Source organism: Anopheles cruzii, chromosome 2 (genome assembly GCF_943734635.1).
Source record: "Anopheles cruzii chromosome 2, idAnoCruzAS_RS32_06, whole genome shotgun sequence".
NCBI classification, from domain to species: Eukaryota; Metazoa; Arthropoda; class Insecta; order Diptera; family Culicidae; genus Anopheles; species Anopheles cruzii.
The window spans coordinates 60,407,124-60,431,028 of record NC_069144.1 but is presented as its reverse complement, the minus strand read 5'-3'; the positions used below and the strand labels follow the sequence as shown (position 1 = coordinate 60,431,028).

The window sequence follows — 23,905 nt, the reverse complement described above, 5'->3', positions numbered from 1 at the left end:
GGGTTTTTGGGCCGCGCTAAAGGGCACTCCCTGCATCTGTCGAGAATCGGGACTCTGGGTTTCTGATCGATGTTTGTATCCATTTAAAATGTACTACATTTCACCTGCGGAACCGGTACCGGAACTCCAAACCTTTCTGCTTTGTGATATTTATATACTTAGGTTCTTGCCACCTTCAAACTAACTTAAAATTATGTATTCTGCTTCACAAAGATCATCTTGGAGCGTGGGGTCAGTGGTCAGTGAAGAATATAATCCTCGAGAAAATCCTGCTGTATATTTCTGCAACGGAAACAACAAGGCGAAAAGGGTAAAACGGTTCGAGACTCGCCTCCCGTCGTAAAAAAAAGGATTAATAAGAGCAAAACAAACAACGCACCAACAAACGTAAATCAACAAACAGTACGCACAACGATAATACACAAACCGGCCGGCGATCTCGGTGATCATCGAAAGGGGACTAAAACAAACAACTCAACCGTCAACAAGCTCCGTCAACATCTCCGACGAATGATCTGGGGGGAAGCACTACGGGGAACCTGCCACATCCGGTGGCGTGCTGTGTCCTTCTAAACTAGCGCACACACACAGACAACCTGGTCTAGCCGGGGTTAGGGGTTAGTATAACAACACACTACTCAAGTAAACGACTCCAAACGGGCGCATCCGTAACGGTGTCGTCGTTCCGATGGTGTGTGTTGGCGTTCTTTGGTAACTTCTCGACACCCGACCGCGGCCCGATCGCGGCCTTACCATAGTTTGTTGTGGTAGAACTTTAGGTCGAAATGGCCCCCTCCGCCGGCCGCATGCTGGCTGCCGTTGGAGTACACGGACTCGTTGTCGTTATCACCGTGCCGTGCCGAGCCGCCCGATCGGCCGATCGGTCGATTGATCTTCACCGAACCGAAGCCTTCGTTCTCTTCCTGGTCGAACTCCATCTTGCCGCTTGGCATGACGGCCGCTCCGACGCCGAACGAGATGTTCTTCAGGCCCGTGTGCTGCTTGGTGTAGCGCGCCGGCTTCCGGCTCCCCGGGAGGCCCGGTCCGGCCGGATGTTCCGGTGTCGCCTGCTGGCTAACGGATTGGGGCGAAAGGGAAGGGTCTCGATTGGTCTCGCCACCATCGTCGCCCACGGACAGCTCGAGCTGATGGGGATGGAAATCGTACGGATCCGGGTCGGGACCGGGCTCGGGCATATCCTCGTAAGCGTGGTAATGGTGGCCCGCCTCGCCTCCGACCTGATCGGCAAACTTCACCTCGTGCGGCGTGTGGGATGATGCGGCTGATGCGGGTGGTGGTGCATGCGAAAGCGATGCAGATTGCAGCTCAACGCGACGCATTTGTTCGGCCAACAGTTGCTCCTGCTCACCGTCGATCGAGTCCGTTTCGTACTCCTGCTGCTGGGTCTCCTGCTGGTGCTGCTGCCGCTGATCTTCATACTCGTGGTGGTGGTGGAGGTGGTGATCACCGTTCGCACCACCGCCATTAGCGTGCCCGTTGGCGTTAGTGTTAGTAGCGTTAGTGCTGCAAACAGAAGCGAAAACCAACGATTGTTCACGATCCAAAAATCTACCACAAAACAGCACGCGGTGCGCAACACACGATCGCGAGGACTACACGCGCAAACAGAAAGTGTTTCTAAAGAAAGGGGGTTCAAACAAAATGGATGAGAAACAATAGAGAGAACAAAAAAAACATACAAAACACCGATTATTTCTTTCGATTTCGAGTTCATTTGCACAAAACAAAAAACCAGTAACAAGCACAAACAAAAACACGATCCGATCGATCTGGCGCGATCGACACTCGCAGGTACCAATAATTGATTGCACGTAACCAGAAAGTGGCGTTAAGATTTTATTCTCCCTTCCGAGAGACACACGCTAGGGACGGTCATGATTCCGTGAGAGCCGTGATGGGCCACAAATTCCCATCCCCTTTTATCGCGGAGGATCAGATCTAAGACGGGTCCACCACAGGTTAAATACGATCGCCGGTCGGTCGTCGGTCGGTGGCAAAGTGTGTTAACGGTACGGGTTAAGGTGTGTGGTAGTGCAGGTAGCGCAGTACGGCGCAGAAAGGATGAGCCGTAGCATCATGTTTGTTTGCGCCCCCGGACGGTATGCAAATTATAATTAGCAACTTTTGGTGATTATATCATTAATTGCGCGTGCTCTCTCTCCCTATGTGAAATTGCTGAAAAAGTAAAAAAAATAAACAAAAATCATAAAACAAATCCAAACCTTTGGGAAGTGAATGAAGCGCTCAAAAGCTAAATCGTACAGAAGTACATATACGATATGGGTACGAAAAAAGCGAACAAAACTTTTTGGAAACGAGAATCGTGAGCCGGGAAACTTGGGAAAATGACTATGCAATGTATGTCCGCAGGGATGTCAATAGAATTGCAACAAAAGCCTTACCTGTTAGGTTCCGCGGATACTGTAGTGGGGCTGTTGTGAATTATCTGAAAATTTGAAATAAGTTTAAATTGATTAGAACAGTTAAATAAAAATTCAACACTGGTGGAGGCGCATGATGATTGACGAAAAGGACACAAAAACCCTAAGAATGTGTCTATTAAATATGGAAACTTTTAATCAATATGTTGAAAGCATTTGCTAGTAAGTCGATGAAGCTACATTTTTCGATCAAAAATTCATATTTAAAGTACATGACATTGCTTCTGAATGCGATCGGCACAGGACGCTGCAGGCGCTTTTGTTAAATAATAAATTGCACTTGCAAGTGAGGTCAAGGGCGGGATAGAATGAACTCCAACTTTTCACATCTCCAATGTTACCGATGACATGACAAGTACTTTCTACACATAAAAAACGGTTGTGTTTCCCATCGCTTATCGCCCGTGTGGGCCACCAATGCCACTGTATGCGGCATGGAATAAATGGCGAGTTCCTACATCGCATTACGTTGTCGTTTTGTGTTTCCCGCCGTTTTCCGTCCTTGTTGATCGGCGCTAAAAACGAGGCCAATCGCTTTAAAATGACCAACATTCTGTAAACCTGGTCCGCGGTGCCATTGCATGCTCGAAGGCAGTTTTCTTTTCGAAACGGCGTTCCAGAACGGCGGCGTTGCAGTTGGGCAGAGGTGAAATGACACTGACCGTTACTGGGACATGGTCATTCATTGGTTGGAGAAAGGTCTTTATCGAGCCTCTTCGTTGCTGCTAGTTTTCGATCCGCGTAAACTCCGTGTAGAAGGTAAAGAAGATTATTATCCTTCACAAATCAGCACACTAATGCCTTGGCGGGCGGCGGTCCGCAGGAAATTGCTCCCCGACAGCCGACGAAGCCCGGGGATCAAAACTGAGCAATCAATTCGGGAAGAATGGGCAAACGGCAGCCTTTTGAAAACGGTAATTTTCCCGTCTCACTCACCAAGAACTCCTCACAAGAAGCCTTAAGGGAAGGATTTACGGGCGCACAATTTCCTACGGCGGTCGGAAGATGGCCGATACAAGATTGGAGATCCATTACGCCAGGGCTTAATGTGATTAGTTTAGAGGGAAAGTGATAGACGAAAGCGTTGCAATGCGTTCACCAAGCGAAACTTTGAATTTCAAGAATCTTTTCCCGCTTTTTGCGTGCAACTTGCGCCGCTTTGGCAGGCCAAACTAATTACTTCGGAAAACGGGGCATTCTTGGCACACATTCTCCTACACGGCACGTCAAACCCCGGTGGTGTTTGGCCTATTTATTTTTGCGTGATTAAACGCGGTTACACCGAACCCGGAGCCGGGAGCCGAATGCCAGACGGTGACAGTAATGGGCAACATTAGCGAACAAAGTGAATTTTTCCAACTTTCGTTATCGTTCGAAAATCTGGCCGTAGAACTATCCCAAACCCAGGGCGAACGACAATTAATGTCTTAAAACTCAGTTTCTGTAACACGCTATGCAATTTCAAATTCTTTGCCAGAATTCTTGGCTAGAAATGGAATTGGCGGGATTCCTTTGAAACGCGATTAGTGTCAGCCGTAAGCAAAAATATGTTAGAGTTCAGTAGCACGACACGCAGCATCGGGGGTCACCGCGGGACACGGGAAGCAAACATTTACCTGGGCCATGCTGCAGGATGGTCGTTTGGCGGCGTACCGTCCGACGGGCGGCTGAGTGATGACCGGCGGTGACACGACCGGGGTCCGTGTCTGTGAGGTGGACCTACGCCGCTCCTCGTTGGCGTTGGTCGTCGTGAACGTCGGTCCGAAAAGGTTCGTGTTAGGACTAGTGGGTTCCGAGGATGAGGTTTCGTGTGGTTAGGAGGTTAGGATCGATGTGGATGACACAAGGGTATTAAAAGGAATGTGTGTGTAAAGAGAGAGAAAATTCGTAACATGGTATCGGATTAGTATTCGGTGATCAGTGATTAACATCCGCTACCACCCGGCAAAGCATGGGTTATAACTGGCAGATGACCGATCGCTGTCCCAAGCACCTACCTAGCAGTGATGTGCATGCGGCGCCCGTCGATGTCGGAAGAATTGTGCTCCTTGCTGGCAAAGAATCCCTCGTACACGACGAAATTATTCATTTGTGGAATCTTTTTCGACAGTCCTGCAACGAACGAATTGAAAACCTTCCCATTAGTACGCACCCAATAAGGTGGCCAATTCCGACAAGAACGCTAAAAGGTCATGAGCAGCGCGTTAGCAAATTGTTCGCGTGCTTCCTTCCTCTGATAATCAACGGCGCACCGCGGCGTTGCAACACCTCCTAATAGGACCTGCGGTAGGACCTTCATCGATAGTGGCCAGCCAGCGACCGTGTGAGGATTTATTATTTTCGCGGTGGTCTTTTTGCATGCCGAGCAGAACGGCAAAAGGCCTTGTTACCGGAGTCTAATCGTATTCGGAAGCAGACGAACAAACATCGGGAACGCCCTTATCGCTCTTGAGCCATCTCTCGGAAAAGGATTGGACCCTCGGCGCACACACACACACCGTACCGTAGTGCTTCTGTAGAAAGCCGAGCAACTTCTCCGATGGCCGATCGATGGCCAGCTCGTCCGGCTGTATGTGCTCCTCGCGTAGCATATGCTCGAACAGCTCGCGGCCGATGCCGCTGCGTTGGCGAGATTCGTGAACGTAAAAGTCCAACACGCACGGTGCGGTCACGTTAACCGTTTCACCCGACGGATCAAACACGTACAGCGATTTGCGGCCCACCTTGAGGATGCCTACAACGAGACCACTGTGCGCGAGGGAAAAAATATGAGCATTAAGAATTAGGCGTCAAAATTGGGGCTGGCAGCGATCGGTTATACTTTTTATCGTTCGGCTCGAACATCAGGTAGATGTGGTGGTCAGAGTTGCGCAGTTTTTGCGGGGTCGTCACCGGAACCGACAGGCCCTGGGCTTGGGCCGACAGCGAGCCCACCACATTGATGATCTCTGAAATTTGTGCGGTGGCATCGCTGAAAGAAAGAAGGGAGAAAAATGGCATGAAATCAGCATGGTGTGTTTCGCGAGCCAAATCACTATCATCCGCAGGAAGAAGGTAATAATCGAATTTTGATCGCCACGTGGCCAACCCACAGAAGCCCCAGTACGACTTCCGGAGGCCATAAATCATTCAAAACCGGACCGGCGAGCTAAGGCTTGGTCAAATATCGAGAGCGAGCGAGGTGCCTAATGAATGTTTCTATTTTTCCAGCCCCTCAGTTCTTGGGGCGGGCCGGACTTGGGGAAGCCGATGCATCGCATGCTAATGTGCCCTCGGTAGGTGGTCACTTCCGACCGACGGTGGGCGAACACAGAACACAGAACAAGCCGCTGACGTGTGGCCCACTATTGATTAATGTGGGTCCTAATTGCCCGGCAATCGCCGACCACAACATGCGTCCAAATACGTACGTTGGACAAATTATGAGCCTGGAAGCCTTTGAAATTATGGTGTTTAAAGTGAACTAGCAGTGATTACCTTTCTGATCGTATCGTAACAAACACCGGCGGTCCATTTTACGAAATCCGCACCAAAAAAAAACAATAGAACGATAAATTTTGCTAATTTAGCTTAGCTCCGACGCCCACCGGGTCGTAGAAGGAAATGGCCTTTAATGAGGGAACTTGTGTGACTGGGTCAGACAAATTTGCCCAATCAATCGGCGGGAACAATAGAGTTTTTGCGAGCCCACTTTTGGGGAGCAATAAATTTGATCTCATTCGAAACCCGATTTACGGTGAAACTCTTCCGTACGATCGCGGCCTACGAGAGATCCGAAAACTAAAACGCTACTTACAGCGCAACACGACGGGACTGGGCGGTGAATCCGGTTGGTAGTAGAGAGTTGTTTATTCGCACGATCCGCGACCGGAACAGCGGGTGCATGTTGAAGCGGAACTCCATGTTGGCGGAATGTTTAAGAAATACACTCACTAGCACTATTCACGGAATAGGACCTAAACTAAACTATTTCCACGGCGGATTAATTTCCCCCAAAACAGTAAACCGATTGCACTAATTCCGTCAGCCAACACTCGCGGCAACGATCGTAACGTTTGTGTGGCCAAGAGCAACCGCTCGTGAAGTTTTTGTAATAAATAAATAAATAGTAATAATATCACATCAGTTTTCTTCCTGGTGGCCCCGGCCCCGGGTTTTTTTATAGCTTCGCCTCCAGTGGCTTTCCTCGGACTGAGATTGAAACTGAAATGAAAAGGAAGTGGAAAATGAAGCCGTTAGTGTGGAACGCGACGTTGAAATTATTTAAGGCTAGAAAAATGAGTTTTTCCTCCGAGGCCAGACACATTCCGCGGCCGATTTGGGAGGGAAAACGGACGGACGGACGAACGGCGCCCTATAACTTCGTCAAGCAAACGTATGGCCGGTTGGCGTTACGATTCCAAGCCGGGGGGGTTTGGTGATCTGAAATGGCACGAGAAGTGTGCTCATCGGTTCGGCGCACGAGGAAAAACTATAACAGAAAAACGCCACACCAAAAGAAAAGCCACCAACCAGTAGCGGTGCGGTGTGAGAAAGGAAATGGAAGGCGACCGTCCGTACATTGACCCCAATTTCCCGTAAGGCACCACACACTCTCTCTCTCTCGGTGTTCCTTTGCTCGTACATATTAAGGTTCCCGAACGTGGCTCTAAATATTTTGACCAATTTTACAAATATCACTCCCCAAACCGACCGACCACAAGCTCGAATCGAGGAAGCGATTGCTTTGGAATCAAATTTAAAATGTGTTGGACCTCCCATTGGACACGGCAAAGCAAGGCGGAAAAAGGGAAAGTTTGCTGGAGGGTTCGCGCCGAGCATGATGCAATGATTTCCACTCGAATAAATCATGCAATCGAGGTGAATGAGCGCAGAAATGGAACGTGTACTATAGGACACCCCCCGGGTTGATACGACGTTTGCCAGACATGGCAAAAAACATCGGAGCGAAAGTGCGGAAGGAAGGCCAACTTTTGCGCTTCCACGGAGATATCGACAATTGAAACTCTGATTGATTTTCCTCAAGAGATTTGAAATGTATTCCCACTAGGATCGGGCACAAAAATTAAGACCTGCAAACATCTCGCCTATCGATTAATTCCTTGGGCCAACAGTCTGGTTGGTGTGACTGCCGGTCGGCACGTAGCCAGAAGTCAAGTTGAAGGAGTTTCTCGGTAGTTGCCCTCGTAAAGGCGCGGGAAATTCTATGACCTCCTCCCGACACCCCAAGAAGTACTTTCGTTAATCAACTCTCCGTTCAGCGTCGTTTCGCCCCAAGACGCATTCTATTTCCTTCGAGTCCGATCGATACCCCCGGTGCCGAGGTTGGAATGAAGGAAATTTGAATAAAATAAAGCACGGGCCCAAAGAGGGGTCCCACCGGCGGACAAACTAACCCCGGGGGCTTATGTTGCGAGGGTGCCTAGGGCGCCAAACTCAATCGGTTCCCTCCGACCGACCGACCGACCGGTGATGGATATGCTAATTGGGCTGGCAGCGTCAAGAAATAAAAATGCCGAAAAGTGGCCAAGTTGTTCTGACCGAAAAAAGAGAGGCTCACCATAAACGTGCTTAGGGGGGGAGTAACAGCACGCCAGATTTTCACCCAGTGCCGAGTTCCCCACCTAAAGCCTAATAAGTCGGAAGCCATTGTGTGGAAAAATAAACGATACATCAACAACTTCGGTGTCTCTCTTCGGGGCCGTGTGGAAATCCACCGTTTGAGTTCTACCGGCCGAAAAAAGGGGGGAATTGAGCAAAAGAGGTCGACCCGGGGGGTGATCCAGAACCGAAGTTCAACCGAAGCGGGGAACCAGGACACGAGTTTTTGGGGACACCAGAAGGTTTTTAGTGCAAGAAATCGGTGTTTGATGGACGGAAAATGCATCCGTTGGGCCATATTTGTTAGTTCGCACATCGGATGATGGCGCGGAACACAAAACAGTAGTCAGGTGCCTGACGGTAGCCACAAGAATCGGATGTACCGCAACAAAGATCAAGTGATCGCTGTGATGTGCGCTGTTTGTGTTTGCTCAGCGATCCGTAACGTCTCGCGTTGACGGAGCGCCACTGCGGTCTCAATATTCTGACGGCGGCCGGCTCGTAGCAGGTTGTAGCGGGATTTCTTGGCCATACTCGTTCCACTTGGCTGCTGGTGATTTGTCATAAAATTAATTTAAGTAGCACGACAGTAGCAGCAGGATTGCAGATATTTTCCAGCAGACCCATCTGGTCATGCTCTCATGGATCTCAGTCTTGAGGGTATTCGGAATTCACCGCGGCGATGGACCGTGCTCAGTGCATACTAATTCTGTTTCAAGCGGGTTGAAGTGTTAATTCCTTCTTTGTCGAATAGCAACGAATGCCAGACTCATCACTTCCTTCAGTCTGGTATTTATCAGAGTATATCTGTCGTGGGAATGCCACTTTGAGACCATTCCGTTGCCCTATTTTTTCTGTTTTCAGATCTTTCGGCTTTCGGCAGAAGCGCACTAATCCATGAACTATTTGCTTTCTCCCGCGACACGCCACCGGCCACGGATCCACGGATCGCACGGACCAGAAACTCAACGATCTGGCAACGATCTTAATTAAGCTCCGTACGGTACTGACCGGCCAGTAGGAATAGCAATTACCGTTTCAATAACCGAGGCTTCAGTTCGCCAGAAGGTGCGCGGCCAATTCCCGCAAGCGAGCCAACGGTAAAACGTAATCTAAATCACCAACTTGGGCTAGTTTTTAAGCCGGAAAAAAGTGCTTCTGTTTTCGGCGACCACGGCGAGCCAGCCGATTGGAACTAGCCGATGGACCCGATTCTTAGGGGCACCAGACACCGGTGGCGGTCAAACTGTAAATAGGGTGGCGCCAATAGGTCTGTTGGGGCTATCAATTTTCTTCCAAAATCACGGACGGAATTGAAATGCCGCAATGCATCGGTCTCACCAATCGGTCGCCAGTATGATTTATGGCCACTGGCTGGCTGGCGTCACTAGTAAATACAGTGCAGAGCAGAGTGGAGCAGAGTGTCACTAGTTTGGCGTTCCTACGACGGTCCTGCACGTGCGCCAGCAAGCGAACGATGACTCAAGAAGGACGACGACTGCGGCGACGGATGAGGTGGCCGTGAGTCACCCAAACATGAAGTCACCGTCGTCTAGCCACACACGTCGGGGCACGCAGCGAATGTCCCCGGTGGAAACCTGATAGGCCGTTTTCCACGACAGAAACTAGTAACGACGACAAAGCCGGTGAATGAAATCGATGGAAAACCGGCACGCAACGCCCTGCGACGATTCCCCTAGGGGCTGTGGGAACGGGGAAAACATAATTTGACCGGAAAACTTCAACTGAAAAGGGAGGAAAACGCAACCCGTTTTCCCTCCCCAGGGCTTGCTGCGATGGGCGACGGTTGGGCTGCTTCGGTGTTTGTCTTCTTCGCGTTAGTTTTCTTCCCCGCGCGTTCCATTTGTGGGTTTATTATTTTTTGTTCCGTGCCGTGCCGTGCTTGTTGTGGCAACAGAAAGCCCACCGTGGCGCACACACATTCTCACGCAAACAATTTGGCACACATTTTATCACACACACACACACGCAAACACGGAGCGAGTCACTAGCGAAATGTGCGATTGACATTCACAATCGCGGTCGGCCGTGAGGTTTGCGCGCCTCTGGGAGATAAAATTCCCCGGGCTTCCCGCGGTCGTGTGTTGGTGACTGCTGTGTGGGAACACTCGGCAAAGGTGGCACACTAGATGGGCACAATTTCGTAACGAGTTGTTCGAGGCAAAGCCTGCTTTTTGCACTCTCTACCGCCAAAGCACTTATTGCTGTCCTCTCACACAAAAGTAACCACAAACCGTAAACCGCGATCCGCGGCCAGCCTTTTACACCTTTTCCGTCCAACGTTCGAACAAAATCTGATTTCCGCTACGTTCCAGCGGGGCCCCGGGAGTCTCCGGACCCCACAGAGAGAGAGAGGGAGAGAGGGAGAGAGACGTTGAACGGTACTTTGAGCGTTGAAAAAGGAGAGATCTTCGCTCTCGAAATAGCCCCACACGCGCTCCAACGGGATTTCCAAACAACTAATGGCCTCTCTTTGGCTCTCGCTCTCTCCTTCTTTCTAATATTTTCTAACTCGTTCGCCCGTAGGTTTGCCAAGCCCGCGCCGCGAGAGTTTAGAGAATTCGCCGGGCCTTCTAAAATAACCTTTTAAGGGATTTCGATGGAGAAAAAGCAACCACACGAAACCAGACATATGCTCTTCGGTTTTTGTGGCCCTTCTATTTTGGCTTCACGACGGGGCGGTCAAATGTTTGTTTTGTGAAAGACGCTCCTTAGTCTCTGCTCTCTGGAATCTGCTCTCAGCTGTTCCGGGATGCTGTGGAATCGATTTTGCTACACACACACTGATTACCAGAAGCACTCTGTAGCCTGGCCTCCAATTCCTGTCTGGCGGTCGAAAGTAGTCGAAAAGAGTGGCCGGCGATCAGAGTCGGACGTAAACCGGTATCATAAAACGTTCGTTGATTGGACCCGAAGGTTAAAGCGGTTACGTCATGGCTTCCTCCGCATGAGCAGGGCAGAGGAACGACCTGGGATCTGGACGCAAAGCGATGCTCGATGCGCGAAAGGGCCAAGGCCACTCAGGCAGCATCCCGGCCGGATTGCCGCGTACAAGTTCCACGGATAGGGTCGATCTTGCTGAACGATCGACAGAAAAGGAAATTATATCAACTTGCATTCAAATCAGCAAAAGGCGCACTGTTTTCGTCCGCATATGGTCACGGAGCGACGCGTGACCGACGCGTGGTGATTGGCCACCTACGCATGGCATCGTGACATTGGCGGAACGTATCGTGAATACACAAGCAGATCGATCTGTGTTCCGGAGGGCGACAGGTTTGCGATGAACCTACACGATCCTGCCATTTGTTTTGTTTGTATTCAGATGATTCATTTTGGCCTTAGTTTAGTTATAGAAACTCCTTCAAACTGCAAAGGAATTCACTGCTCTTGCGCCGTGTATGGTGCCGTATTCAATGACGCCTTCTATTTGTCCATATTCTTAAATGATTCATTATCCCACCTATGCGACTAGATCGCTGATAAACTTGTTCGGAGTTTCTCCCACACAATTGATCGCTGTTACACCGCGCGCAAGGTAAACATTGTCGCGAGAATGCACAAAGTGTTCTTGATCGACACGAAACGGAACGGGGAAAAAGATCCTTCGAATAAGATGTTTAATTACGACTACGGCCTACGGCCAGCTCTTCCGTGGGCATCTCGACGCGCTCTAAAAGGCCAACCGGCTGCTTCGGAAGGGCCGGCTAGACACGCAGCACGGAATGCCCAAGTCCAAGAGCAGCCAGTTCCAAATATGGCACTGTGAAGGTTTCCCACAGAGCGGCGAAGGAAATCGTGGCGTTGATCGGCAGATTTGTTCCAGAAGAGTCTACGACAAGTCACGGAACCTCACGAAACAACGAGTGGCCAATTGATCGATGTAGTCTTTGACACGCACACGCTTCGACCGGCCATAAGGAAAGCTGCGGAAAAGCTCTCAATTTTCCCAGCCCTTTCGGGATTGAGCCGAAAAATCGATACGAGCTGAACGTCTGCGGCGGCGACCGACACACGGAGAAGAAGTCTCGTAGTAGGCCTTTTCTTCCTCGCGATGCTCGTGATGTTGGGAAAAATTGCAAAAAAATCTGAGCTTTTTCGCACAGCATCCGGCGGCTTGGAAGCGAACATAGTCGGCATTTGTCGGTCCGAGAAATCTTTGTGGACAAGTGGGAGAGCGCTTCGAGAGCAAAGCGCAATTGAACGAGACATTCCAAAACTCTAGCCGCTATCACACGCTATCAAACCGTTATTTAGGCTCTTACCTTCGTCTCCGCTCTTTGCAGCACGATTCGCCTAAGCCGCCGCACTGTTGATGGGTGTGCTTAATGATTTTCTCCTGTCACTGGCTTCCGAAAGATTTCTTCCCCCCGCTCACTTTGATGATGATGTCACAAAGCAACGGATCACACGAGGCCGGAAACGCCGAGACGATTTTTCACGACACCCTCCAACACGCCCTCCGAGAGCCGTGCGTTTCCTTTCACCTTTTCACCTTTCACCCGACGACGGAAAAGCGTCCGTTCAAAATGAAAACAGTCGGTTCTGCGCTCACGCACAAGACAAATTGAGATGCTAATCACTATTCACTATTCACACGTCAAGAATCGAGTATTGTTTCTGGACACATACGACACAAAAATACGTCCGCACCGGCCAAGTTTTCGCATTTGAATAGAAAAACAACTCTTTCTCTGAAAACTGAACATTGGTCTCGGGCTTTTTTGACCGCCTAACTAACTGACTCTCTCTCTGTCTCTGTTTTTCTCTTTTATGGTAAGTATATTTATGGTGAAGGTTATTATGGTAAATTATTTCACTCAAAATTGAAACTTTTCACGCGCCCGCTTGGAAAAGTTTCATAACGATTTCGGCCGTTTTTTTAGTCACGCTTTATAAAAAAGGCTTTAAGATAATTTCGATGTGTTTTGTCGCCATGTTTAATCCTCAAACTACATTTGTATTTATAAATACAGTCCGTTCCTGTAAGATTAGAAAAAATACCTTTGTGTTTGTACTCTTTGCACTGTACTGTTTGAAGAGTGGCCTACTAAAACCATTCGTCGGTTGTCGTTCGTTCAGAACGACTCTCTGTCCCTCTGTCTGTGCCGTTCGTGGAGTGAATTTATCTATTTTTGTGTTTTCGTCACAATGGCTGTGAATGTGCACTTTACCGGGGCAACGATGGAGAATCTGTCCCGTATCGAATTGCTAGCATGGGTTAATCGAACACTGATGTCGGAGTTCAAAAAGGTCGAAGAACTCTGCACTGGAGCGGCCTATTGCCAGCTGATGGACGTTCTGTTCCCAGGCTGTCTGCCCCTGAAGCGCGTCAAGTTTTGCACGAACGTTCAGCACGACTTTCTCAACAACCTCCGGATGTTCCAGAACGGCCTGGTGAGTTTGAAGGTTGAAAAGTCGGTACCGATCGAGCGGCTGGCGAAGGGCCGCTTCCAGGACAACTTTGAGTTTTTGCAGTGGTTCAAAAAGTTCTTCGATGCCAACTACGATGGCAAGGAGTACGATGCGCCGCTCGCCCGAAACCATGTTCCGATGGCCTACGGTGCTGTGAGCGTTCTGCGTCCGAGTCAGCGGCCAAATCTGAAAGTACCACCAGTAGGCGCAATCGGTGGCAAAGAGAGAACCCGATCGACAGACTCGGCCGCTAGCATCGGGAAAGTGGTGCGTTGGATTGAAAGTGTGGATCGAACGGATGATATTGATTTGCTTTTCGGATCGTTTGCAGAAAAGACGGTTCGAAGACGGACGGTGATATTATCGAAGAGCTTTCGATGGAGATCGGCGATTTGGCGATAAAAATGCAGGACGCCGAAATGGCCAGAGATTACTTCTACCAAAAGCTCATGCTAGTGGAGAGATGGTAAGTGAAAGCTACTCGGATCCGACAGAGCTCTTTTTGATGCTGGGGAACTTATTTTCGCACAGGATCCAGGAACACCAAGATGAGGCAAATGAAGAGTTTTGTGGGAAGGTGCATAAAATATTGACGGAAGGCTCGGATTAACGTGGACTTCTGTTAATTGTTGATATGGATGTCCCAGTGGCCTGCACAGCGCCAGCGGCCTGCAGGATGTGCAAATAAATTTTAATCTGTTCCGCTTTGTTTTGTTTTAACTTTATTTGTTCACTTCTAAAACATCATCAGTTTTCACATAGCTTTCCCCGTTCCGTTCGCGGACAGTTTACAGTTCGGTGCGGCCGCAGAGTGCCGTAAATGCCTATCGGTGTAGTCGGGGTCAAATGCACAATACTGTCTCTCTGATCGCTCAGAGATAATTCTGTTTTCCTATACATTCCGTGGCATCTTTCCGATCTTCCGATCATCTCTCTCTAATCGGCCTCTAAGAGATGGGAAGGAACACAAAAAAGAGGAAGAGGAAAAGCTTCGTTTCGGTGCCGTCCATTCGTTTTTCGTTTCGGCTTCGTTTCACAAAATCAATAAAAGAGTGCAATAAAAGGGATTACCGAGTAATGACTTATGTTAGGAGCTAAAAATGACTGTCCCTTGGCGTGTGCGCACACGATCCGGAAGTTGATGAAACTAACCACGCCGCCAATCGCGACGCTTGCCAACGCGGTCGATGGAGGATGGAGGAGAAGAAGAAGATGGCCACAGCAAAAACTGAACCCGACGAAAGACCCGAGCCGGATGGGAGATTGTCTCATCGATAAACATCGGTGGAAAGGGTTGAAAAATGAAAATTTCATCCGCTTTTCCGTCGGTCGCCGACGGTCGACGACGGTCGGCGATCGGCGAAGCAAACGAACTTGGATTTTTCAACAGCGACCCCGTGGCCACTAGCGGCCAAACACTATTACGCTACGATAAGGTTGAATATAAATGGATTTAAAACGATGCCACCCGGTGCCGTCCTCACTGTGTCCCGGGAGGGTTCGGGTCGGTAGCATCACCGCCGTGTGTGTGTGTGTGCGAAGGAGCGATAGGGACAGAAAGAGAGAGAGAGAGAGAGAGTGGGATTATTTAACGCTAATCGAATCACTACTGGAACACTACTAAATACTGCCGCCGAGTTCCGGAGCTGGCGGCCGAACGGCCGAGTACTACAGCCCAAGAGGGCATCGGCTACGATCTCTTAATGTAAACTTAAACGTTTCAACACCGCACACACACACACAGCCTGTACGACGAATGGCAAAACAGGGATCCTTGGCCCCCCAGAGAACTGAGGAGCAAAAACAACAAATCCGTTCAAATCCGATGGCGCTTCCGGTTCCGGTTGCTTCCACTCCGCACTTCGGGTGCTTCCCCTCGCTTGCCTCGCGTATGATTGTTTCCTAAATTAGTGTCCTATTGCTTCCCTTCATGGCCAGAGCGTACCGGCGGACGGTTCTTCGGTCTCCAGGCGGTCTTCCATTTCCTCTCGGGTGCGTTTCCTCCTTCGCAATTTGTTCACCGGGCTACCCGCGGCGGGGGGGACTTTGGGGGGACATAATCTGGCCATTTGTTTTTCTCTCAGTGCTCACACGGTGGCCATTGTGTGGCCTTTTAACGAGTAAGTGACTACGCAAGAACTTTTGTAGGTTATGTGCTGGGCCTGGGAGAATGGGTGCTGGGAGCGAGCTAACCACGCTAGCGGGAACTCGCGGGAATTGCAAAATGTGCCGTTCAGAAGCTTCAGCTCAACCCGGAACACAAGCCGGGAGCTGTGTTGGATCGCTTAGCGCTTAGGTGAGTGAACAAGTTGCTTCACTGTTAAACTCTATCTCTATGTATATATTTATATATATTTATATTTCTATGTATATCTGCTACACATACACACGCACACAACATGGATCACATGGACAGTGAGAAAAGGACGCAGAGAGGAGCGTGAGCTGGAGGAGCCCTTACGGGTTGACGGGGTCAGGTCAGATATCCCACCCACGGCAACCCACGCACACACACACACTGCGGCCGCATGCGAATCGTTCCCTCTAACCCACTCATCGGGAAGTTCCACTCGTTCCGATCTCCAGGCGCGCGATTGACTAAAAACGATACTGACGAAATCTGATTAAGAGCCGCGCTGGCCCCCTCTCTACAGGTAGAGGGTTCCCTGCTGCCGCACGTCGAACTGGTGCAGGTAGAGCTTCTTCTTCGACTTGTCCGACGACGACTTGTGTGGCCGCAGGTCCCACACCAGGTTCGAGAGGCTGCGCGGTCGGCTCAGCCGGCGGGACTTCTTTTCCGGCAGCTTGCCCGAATCGCCCGACGTGCGGCCTCCGCTGCGCGACGAATCGAGCGTACCCTCACCCCCCCGGCCCTGCACGGCGGCACTGGCCGATTTCGACAGCAGGTGGTTCTTGTCCTGGGCCCCGCCCTTCGGCGACGGCGAGATCGGTGTGGCCGAGTCCTGCGGCGTCGTCGTCGCCGCCAGCTGCAGACTGCTGAGACTTTTGTATCTAAAACGGAAGGACGTTACGGTGAGACGGGTGAGTGCCGGGTTGGTGAGCCGCGCTCCTGAAGCCTGATCCTTACCTGATGTGGAACAGTGGACTCTGCGGTTCAACGGCAATCTCCTTCGGGGTGACGGCGATCGACGGGTGCTGCTGCAGGATCCCACCGGTTGCCGTGCCACCGCCACCGTTGCTCATCGGGCTGATGGCGGCCGACCCGGGCGTGGGACTCTTCTGGTGCAGCCCGATGTTGCTCTTGAAGTACAGCTTCGGGAGCGTCGGCCGCTGCCGCTTCTCGGGCAGCTTCTTGCCCGGGATCGTCTCGATCGGCGGTGGGATCGGTTTGTGGTCGAGTGTCGTGATCGCCACGGTGCCGCTAGCGTTGTGGTTATTGTTGATGGCGTTCAGGGCGGCGGCCACGCTGTTGTGCTTCGACGAGGACTCTAGACTGTTCGAAGCCGTGTGCAGGTGCAAATGGTGCAGATGGTGCTGCTGCGCCGGCTGGCTGTGGCCGCCGTGGTGGTGATGGTGATGATGGTGATGGTGGTTCGAACTGGCCAACTGCTGCTGCTGCTGCTGCTGCGCGTGGTTCGAGTACTTGATGATGTTGGAGTAGCTGTTGTTGTTGTTGCTCGTGTCGTAGTGATTGTTGTTGTTGATGGCGTTCGATTGGGCCGTCTTCATGTTTTCCACCGTCTTGAGCTGGTGCTGGTGTGTGGCGGGACCGAGCAGTACCGAGTTCGAGATCGGGGTCGTAGTGGCGGTGGCCGTCGGCGGCGAGGACGAGCCGATCGGTTCGATCGCCTCGAACTTGTACAGGTTCTTCGGCAGCGGTGCCAACCCGCGCACGTAGTCGTAAATTTGATCGATCTCGTCGTACTCGTCCGCGATCGACCCATTCGGACTGGCGGCTCCTCCTGTGCCTCCCCCGGCACCACCACTGCCACCACCGATCGGTGGTGAGTAGCGGTTCGAATCACAGCTGTTGCTCTTCTTCAGCACGTACCCGTTCGCGGTCAGCCCGGACGTGAGCGACGTCTTGTTGCGCCCGTTTGCCCCGCCGGCCAGCTTCGAGGTGTCCTTCTTCTCCTTCTCCGTCAGCTTGAGATCGATGATCTGCAGGCGATCGCGCGCGTCCACCAGCAACCGGTGCGCCTTGTCCAGGAAGCGCGAGTACTCGATGAAGTGGTCCAGCTGGTCCATGTTCTTGGCCCGCTGGATCTTGATCTTCGCGTTCAGTGGCACCGAGATGAGGTCCATGTCCTTCTGCAGCGGCAGGGCAAATATTCGGTCCACCTCGATGCACCCGAGCAGCCGCAGCTCCGGCACGAACGGTGCTTCAGGCCCTTCGGGGCCGCCCCGTGCACCAGCCGGACCGTGACGGGCATCCGCTTCTGGAGCAGATTGCGCACCGTGTGCACGCCGCTGATGCTGTCCTCCTTGGCGATCGGCGAGAACTTGGCTTTGGCTTCCAATGGCAGGTTGACGATCTCGTCCTTCGCCGTCCGGCACTGCAGCTGCTTCCCGTTGTCCGAGATCGTGGTCAGTATTTCACCCGCGTGCACCGACTTGCTGTTGTGGTTGCAGCGCAACGTCTCGCGCACCAGCACCCGGAAGTTGCGCCGCCGCGACAACTCCAACACACTCTCGATGCACCGCGTCGATCGGCCGTCCTCGCTCAGTAGCTCAAAGTACCCGGCGTACGTCTCCGGGATCAGCACCTTTGGGCCGACGTTCGTGTTCTTGCGGCCCTCCTTGATCTTGACCGGCTGCGCCAGGATCTGGTACTTGCGGCCCGCGTTCAGGAACAGGGCCGTGCTCTGCAGCGACGGGTTCGAGAGCGTCGGCACGCCCAGGTTGTAGTACTGGCCCTTCACGATCTTGCCGACCGCCGGCAGCTCGCTGCTCTTGGCAAAGTCCCGCAGGTACGCCGGCGGGCTGTCCGACGCGAACCGTGACGCCGCCAGAATGATCTGCCCGTCCGTGGCCGCCATATTGTTGGCGCCGCCGCCGCTGGAGCTTGGTTGGGCTGCTGATGCGGCCGCACTGCCCCCTACCGTCACGTCCTCGTCGTCGCCGTCACCGCCGCCGTGATGGCTGCTGCTACTGTTGTTATTGGTGGTGTCGTCCTTGCGGCCGAAGCGCAGATCGCAGCTGATCGAGAGCGGCAGCAGGCCGTTGGTGCGACTCCGGCTTCCGTCACGCTGCTGCTGCTGCTGGGTGGTGACCGCGTGCGACGAGCGGCTGCGCCGGATGCGGAGAAAGTAGTTCGCTATCTGCTGCCCGATCGAGGTCCGTCCGTCCGCCGTCGAGGCGTCTATCACATTTTCGACCGAGTGCGTGGACGGCGAGGGCCCCCGACGGTGCCGCCGTTGCAGGATGATGTTGCCGCCGCTGAGCGCCGTCTTTGCCGCCAGGACCGGAGCCGTCGTCGGTGGGGTCGTCGTCGTCGTCGTTTTGCTGCTGTTCCAGGGCACTCACGGCTCAACACATCGCCAACCGGATGTCTGTGGGAATGGGCCGAAAACAGAGCGTGAATTATGGTCTTAAATTTATCGAAAAATCGCGCTTCATTCCATGGCATCGCCTTAATCGCAGCGTTAAACGCATCTACATTAGTAATGAACCACGGTGTGGCCGCGAGAGAGCGACGCGAGACTTCAAAGGCCCCCAGCCGAGCGACAAGTGTTTAACGCAATTCAGCGCCCAGCGCGGGTGAAACCCTCTATACTTCATAAAGTGTCGAGTGGCAGCGCGGCTTCATAAAATGTACACACACACACCACCTCAAGTGGCCAGACCGCGGCGTGCGGGTGAAGGCGTTTGCCTAATTATTTCGGTAAAATAAACACAAAAACCCCCGCCGCCGTGGTCGGACCGCGACAGAAAGTGCCGCCATTTCCTTCGCGGGGCGGCTGGAGGTGCGGCGTATCACGTGCCGCCGCGTGGAGCTGTGACCCACATCCATTAATCCACCCGCCACCCGGGGGCCGAGTTTCTGGGCGCGTGTTTTCACCCATCGGCGTCAAACGTGATGACGGCGCACACGTCATTTAAATTTGTCTTAAAACGGAACTCCGGCGCCGGGCGTGGATTTGGATGAAAAATATGTTTAAAGCCAACTGTCACGGGAAGTCCCTTGGTCCGTTGGTCCCTTGGTTGGTCGCTTGGAGCACTAATCCTCACGGGCGAACGTCAGATTTATTCCCTCTGTTCCCTTATTGCGCTCGAAAGCTCCTGGCTCGGCTCTCGGCCGGGATGTGTTTTACGAGGAGCCCGGTTAGCATCTTAAGAACTGCGCTCGTTCATTAAAACCCATAAAGTTTCGGTAAACCGGTGGCTTACCGGGTGACACTCCGGGGCTGTTGTCCGGGCGCTGCCGGGACTGTTCATGAATAAAAATTAACGACACCCCGACACGATAAAGAGCCTCGTGGACCAACAACAACTCACCGGCTCAGTAGAACCGAGAAGAAAGCGATGGGGAGGGATGCTGTAAAGAGTGGCTTTTTGAATGAGCAACACCTAAGCCGGGCCCCTGGCCGTGCCTGGCCGTACCCGGAAGCCGACTTCTTTAGCATTTTAATACCAACAGCAGCAGGTAGCAGGTGGCTCTCGAGAAGCGAACGCAGAGAAAGACGATTTTTTCTCTGTTGCCCCATCCTGCCGGTACAAGTAAGTCAAGTGGTTTGCCTCAAACAGGACACAGGGCAGGACGGAGGCCCTGAGGGGGCAGCTTCCGGTTTTGCGGGTCGCTCTGATTCGAACCGCAAACCAGCAAGCCGGGGCCACAGCCCGAAGGCAGGTGTGATAGAGAGGAAGGTGATACGAAATTCTCGAGAAAAAATTCCTCACACACGCACGCACGCAAGGAATCATCCTGCCCGTGATCCGGGTGAACCGGTCCGTGGCGGAGCGCGTTATGAAGGCGAAGGCGTTCTGACGTGCCCAGTCGTCCGAGCACATCAAAGACCCGTGCGGGCCGTGAAGGAATCCGCGACAAATGGCGACGACTGCGACGCGTCGCCCGCTGGTGCGATGATGATGATGATGATGATAATTATTAATTACCGTCAGTCGGTTCGCCGCCAAACCGGCCAGCCACCAGGGCACGTAACCAGGGCGTCCTGGGCGGGTAAAAACGAATTACAAACGAAGAAATGGACGGCACGGCAGCAAAACAAGTAGCATCCAAGTGAACAATAAAATAAAGGATAAAAAACCCAAATACCACGCGCCTGGGCCCGGCCCGACGCGGCCGGCACGGGAAACGGGTTTTCGGGTGGTCGTGCGAGTGGAGACCGGATTCTAATTAAAGAAACCCAACGGATACCCACCTGACGCGCCCGGGCCCGGGTGTTCCGCGACATGACACTCCGGGTCGCAGGCAGCGCAGGACTCTCGGGCAGGATGGGCTGTAATTAAAAGTTCTTCATCAACTTCGCCTCTATGCGGTAGCCCGGATTGAAGGGTGGCCAAAGAAGGAGCAGCGCAAATAAAACGCCGGGGACGACGCCCGCGTAGTTCATGCTTTGATTTACGGGGGATCGGTGCCCTAAGGGTGGCCCCGGCGTGAGCCGTGTTTTGCCTGCGCAGCGCCGCTATCAGCCGAAACCCCCCCGGCCCGGCCCGGTGGGTGATGTCCTCGTTACGGGCCGGCCGAAAGAATGTGGGCAAAATGGCCCCAGAAATTCCGCCACCAGAAACGCAATAAATGACAACCCGGCCGTCAACGCGGTAAGGAGAGCTGGCTGGCGTTTTTATTGCCACCGCCCGTCGGCCGGGATGGGAATGTTTGGGGTGGCCAGGGACACCGACAGCGATAGGAGGCCAGGAATTAATCTGATACACACCCCAAGGAAGGGCGAAAGGTGGACGATTCTCCGTGGGCGAAACTAGTGAAATGAATCTTTATGGTTATGTCTTGTTGTCGCGTTCCTGGGCGCCATTAGTCTGCGCCGCGCCGCCCCTCCTTTGTGTTTTGGAAGCGAATAAAATTAACACCTCATACCGCGCGTACCCACCACGCGAATCGGCAAATTGTTTTACAACCCGGGTTTCCAAACATTCTCTGTTCCCCGACGAAAATCTTCGGGAAAACGGGGCGCGCCACGTAAACAGACCTGGCGGGGTCTGTGAGTCAAAGTTTCCAATGGCGACCGCCCGGAAAGATTATCGCCCGAATTTAGCGGGCGAAAACTCCGTCCCGGAGCGGAGCCTTGCCTTTTCGGGTGGATTATCTGACTTTGCACGTCACGCACACCCGACCCGGGGAAAAGGTCACGGAAGGCCATTAATGAGGTGGTGTCCCATCAGGAGGGGCCAATTTCGAGATGATTTTATAGACACTAAAGCGCGTCGCCCTGGCGGTCCCACTCGCTTCTCTTATCTGTCGCATAATTTACGGGGCCATGAACGCTGGATTAGGGCCCCTTTCGTGCTTGGTCGAAGAGTTTGCACTGATTTTCCCTGAAGCAAGGGTTTCCACTTCGTAATAGGCAAAAAAGAAAACGAAACACGAATCTTTAATTGAAACGGGGGGTGTCCCGGGGTCAAAAAGGAACCAAACCACCCCGAGCGCCCAAATCAATTGTCTATTCGTAGGTTTTTCATCAACTTCCGGCATCGAAGAATCGAAGTTGATCTAGAATCCTTTCATCACCGCTTTTTGGGAGCGGGAGCCCCATAACGGAAGCGATGGCCGTTTTTAATGGCCCTCGAGGCATGGGACGGACCTTCAAAGGGGCACCGAAAAAATGTGGCCCAAAAAGTTGTCCTTCTGCTTCTTCGTTTCGAGGCCGACTGGGGTCACTTCAACGAACAGGATGTGCTCCTCCGTGTGCATTCCGTGCGCCATTGTCACCGGCCTCGGCCCGGGATCGTTTCGAGTGTGCAAATATGCTCTTTTTATGCTATCGGATGTTTCGGAAACGGCCGCTTCCTCGAGCCCGAGCTTTCGAAGCATAACGTACGTCGTTCATGAATTTTTCCGCTTGCAGTGCTCGCTGTGTGCCAGCCTCGCTGTGACACATCCATCGGTGGCCGCCCTGGACCCCGGACGTTGATGCAAACGGTACATGTGTATAAATAATAAAACTTGCTGGCGTCCCCGTTCGCTCGGGCGACTTCAGGAACACGGATCGGATCCTTCCTGGGAGCCTGCGCTGCGCTGCGTTCGATTAAGGTACTTTCTGGCACCGAAAATCAGACAAAATGGGTTGCCCGAGAACCCGTAGGTCAGGCCCGTAGGTTGGGCAGCACAAAAACTAGGAGCTCTCTCGCCGGAAGTAGTGGCAACGGATGAACGAGACGGCGACGGTCCATTAGGACGCGGCCCGACGGACGAAGATGCTGCGTTATCTGCACCATCGGTGCTTTAAATTTTTAAACGAGAAAATCTCGTTTGCATGCGACGTTGATGGAAGGGGCCTCGTGTCGGTCGGTCGGCAAGTCACCCCTCAGCCAGCTGGGTCCGTGGGGTCATTAATTTTGGACTCTCCCCCGTCCGTTAGTTAGGTTTTTCTTCGGGCGGGCGAAGTTCCGTCACATATGGGGTCCTTCTTTTCGATGCCGCATCGACAGCCGTTTGACTGTTCTATGCTGTTCGTCGGGGGAGCATAAAAAAAGAAGAAAATCGAAACTCGAACTCGAAATCATAATAGAAGAGCGCTCAGTTCGGCCAGCAGAGAGAGAGAGAGAGAGAGAGACGCGAGAGAGAAGGAAACATAAACTGAAATGGGAAAAGTCGAGAAGCATTATGTGGCCCCGGCGAAGGCACTTTCTAAAGATGGGCATTGCTAATGATGCAACTGCAGCTCACGCTCGCCCGCTGCCCGCTGTGTCGTTGGCCACCGGATGGGGCACACCGGAGTACGGGGGGCCGGAAACTGGTTCGCGACGCCGATGCTCCCTGGTCCGCCGGCGTGGCAACATCATCGAACAAGATGCTCGCTTTTAATGCATGCAAATTACGGTGCGCCCGAACCGGTGGGCCTGTTGTTAGGGTTCGAGGTTCTTGGGCGGACAACACTTGGCGGGTGAATTCAGAATTGTTTCGAGTCCCGGCCCGGCCCAGTCAGCCGGGTCACCGTACGCGCACCGTGTTTTTTTCCTCTCTTCTAAATGCCACGGGCCGCCTAGAGGAACATTATTTTAACTCCAACATACGAGCGAACCGTGGAGCGGCAGCATCCGGTTCTAATCCTGGCCTCTATGCAAATTGTTCGCCAGCATCCCAAAGTCCGTCGTCCCCGGAGGCGGCCCACCGTGCCCCGCGTGTTTTGTTTCACATTTCAGTAAATCGTTGGAGGCCATTATTTTATGGGCCTTTCCGTGGTCCGGAAGGTCGCTCAAAAACGTTCCCCAAAACCGGATGTTTGGGTCAAGAATGCTTGCGTTGA

The 23,905-nt window shown here is 52.5% G+C and overlaps 2 protein-coding genes and 1 pseudogene across 2 annotated transcripts; 1 reads left to right on the top strand and 2 right to left on the bottom strand.

The window, feature by feature from the left end:
* Positions 1-363: 363 nt before the first annotated feature.
* On the bottom strand, positions 364-12,732 carry LOC128277368 (alpha-tubulin N-acetyltransferase-like). Its single transcript, XM_053015818.1, has 8 exons — positions 12,350-12,732; positions 6,259-6,665; positions 5,284-5,433; positions 4,966-5,210; positions 4,460-4,574; positions 4,079-4,244; positions 2,424-2,467; positions 364-1,524 (listed from the first exon to the last, which is right to left on the bottom strand). Exons 2-8 carry the CDS (start codon positions 6,363-6,365, stop codon positions 750-752), a joined length of 1,602 nt encoding a protein of 533 aa, XP_052871778.1. The 5' UTR covers positions 6,366-6,665; positions 12,350-12,732; the 3' UTR covers positions 364-749.
* A 503-nt stretch (positions 12,733-13,235) lies between these two features.
* Positions 13,236-14,109, top strand: LOC128267161 (microtubule-associated protein RP/EB family member 2-like). Its single transcript, XM_053003950.1, has 3 exons — positions 13,236-13,782; positions 13,836-13,965; positions 14,031-14,109. Exons 1-3 carry the CDS (start codon positions 13,236-13,238, stop codon positions 14,107-14,109), a joined length of 756 nt encoding a protein of 251 aa, XP_052859910.1.
* A 2,038-nt stretch (positions 14,110-16,147) lies between these two features.
* Positions 16,148-18,499, bottom strand: LOC128267788 (midnolin homolog; annotated as a pseudogene).
* Positions 18,500-23,905: the final 5,406 nt, after the last annotated feature.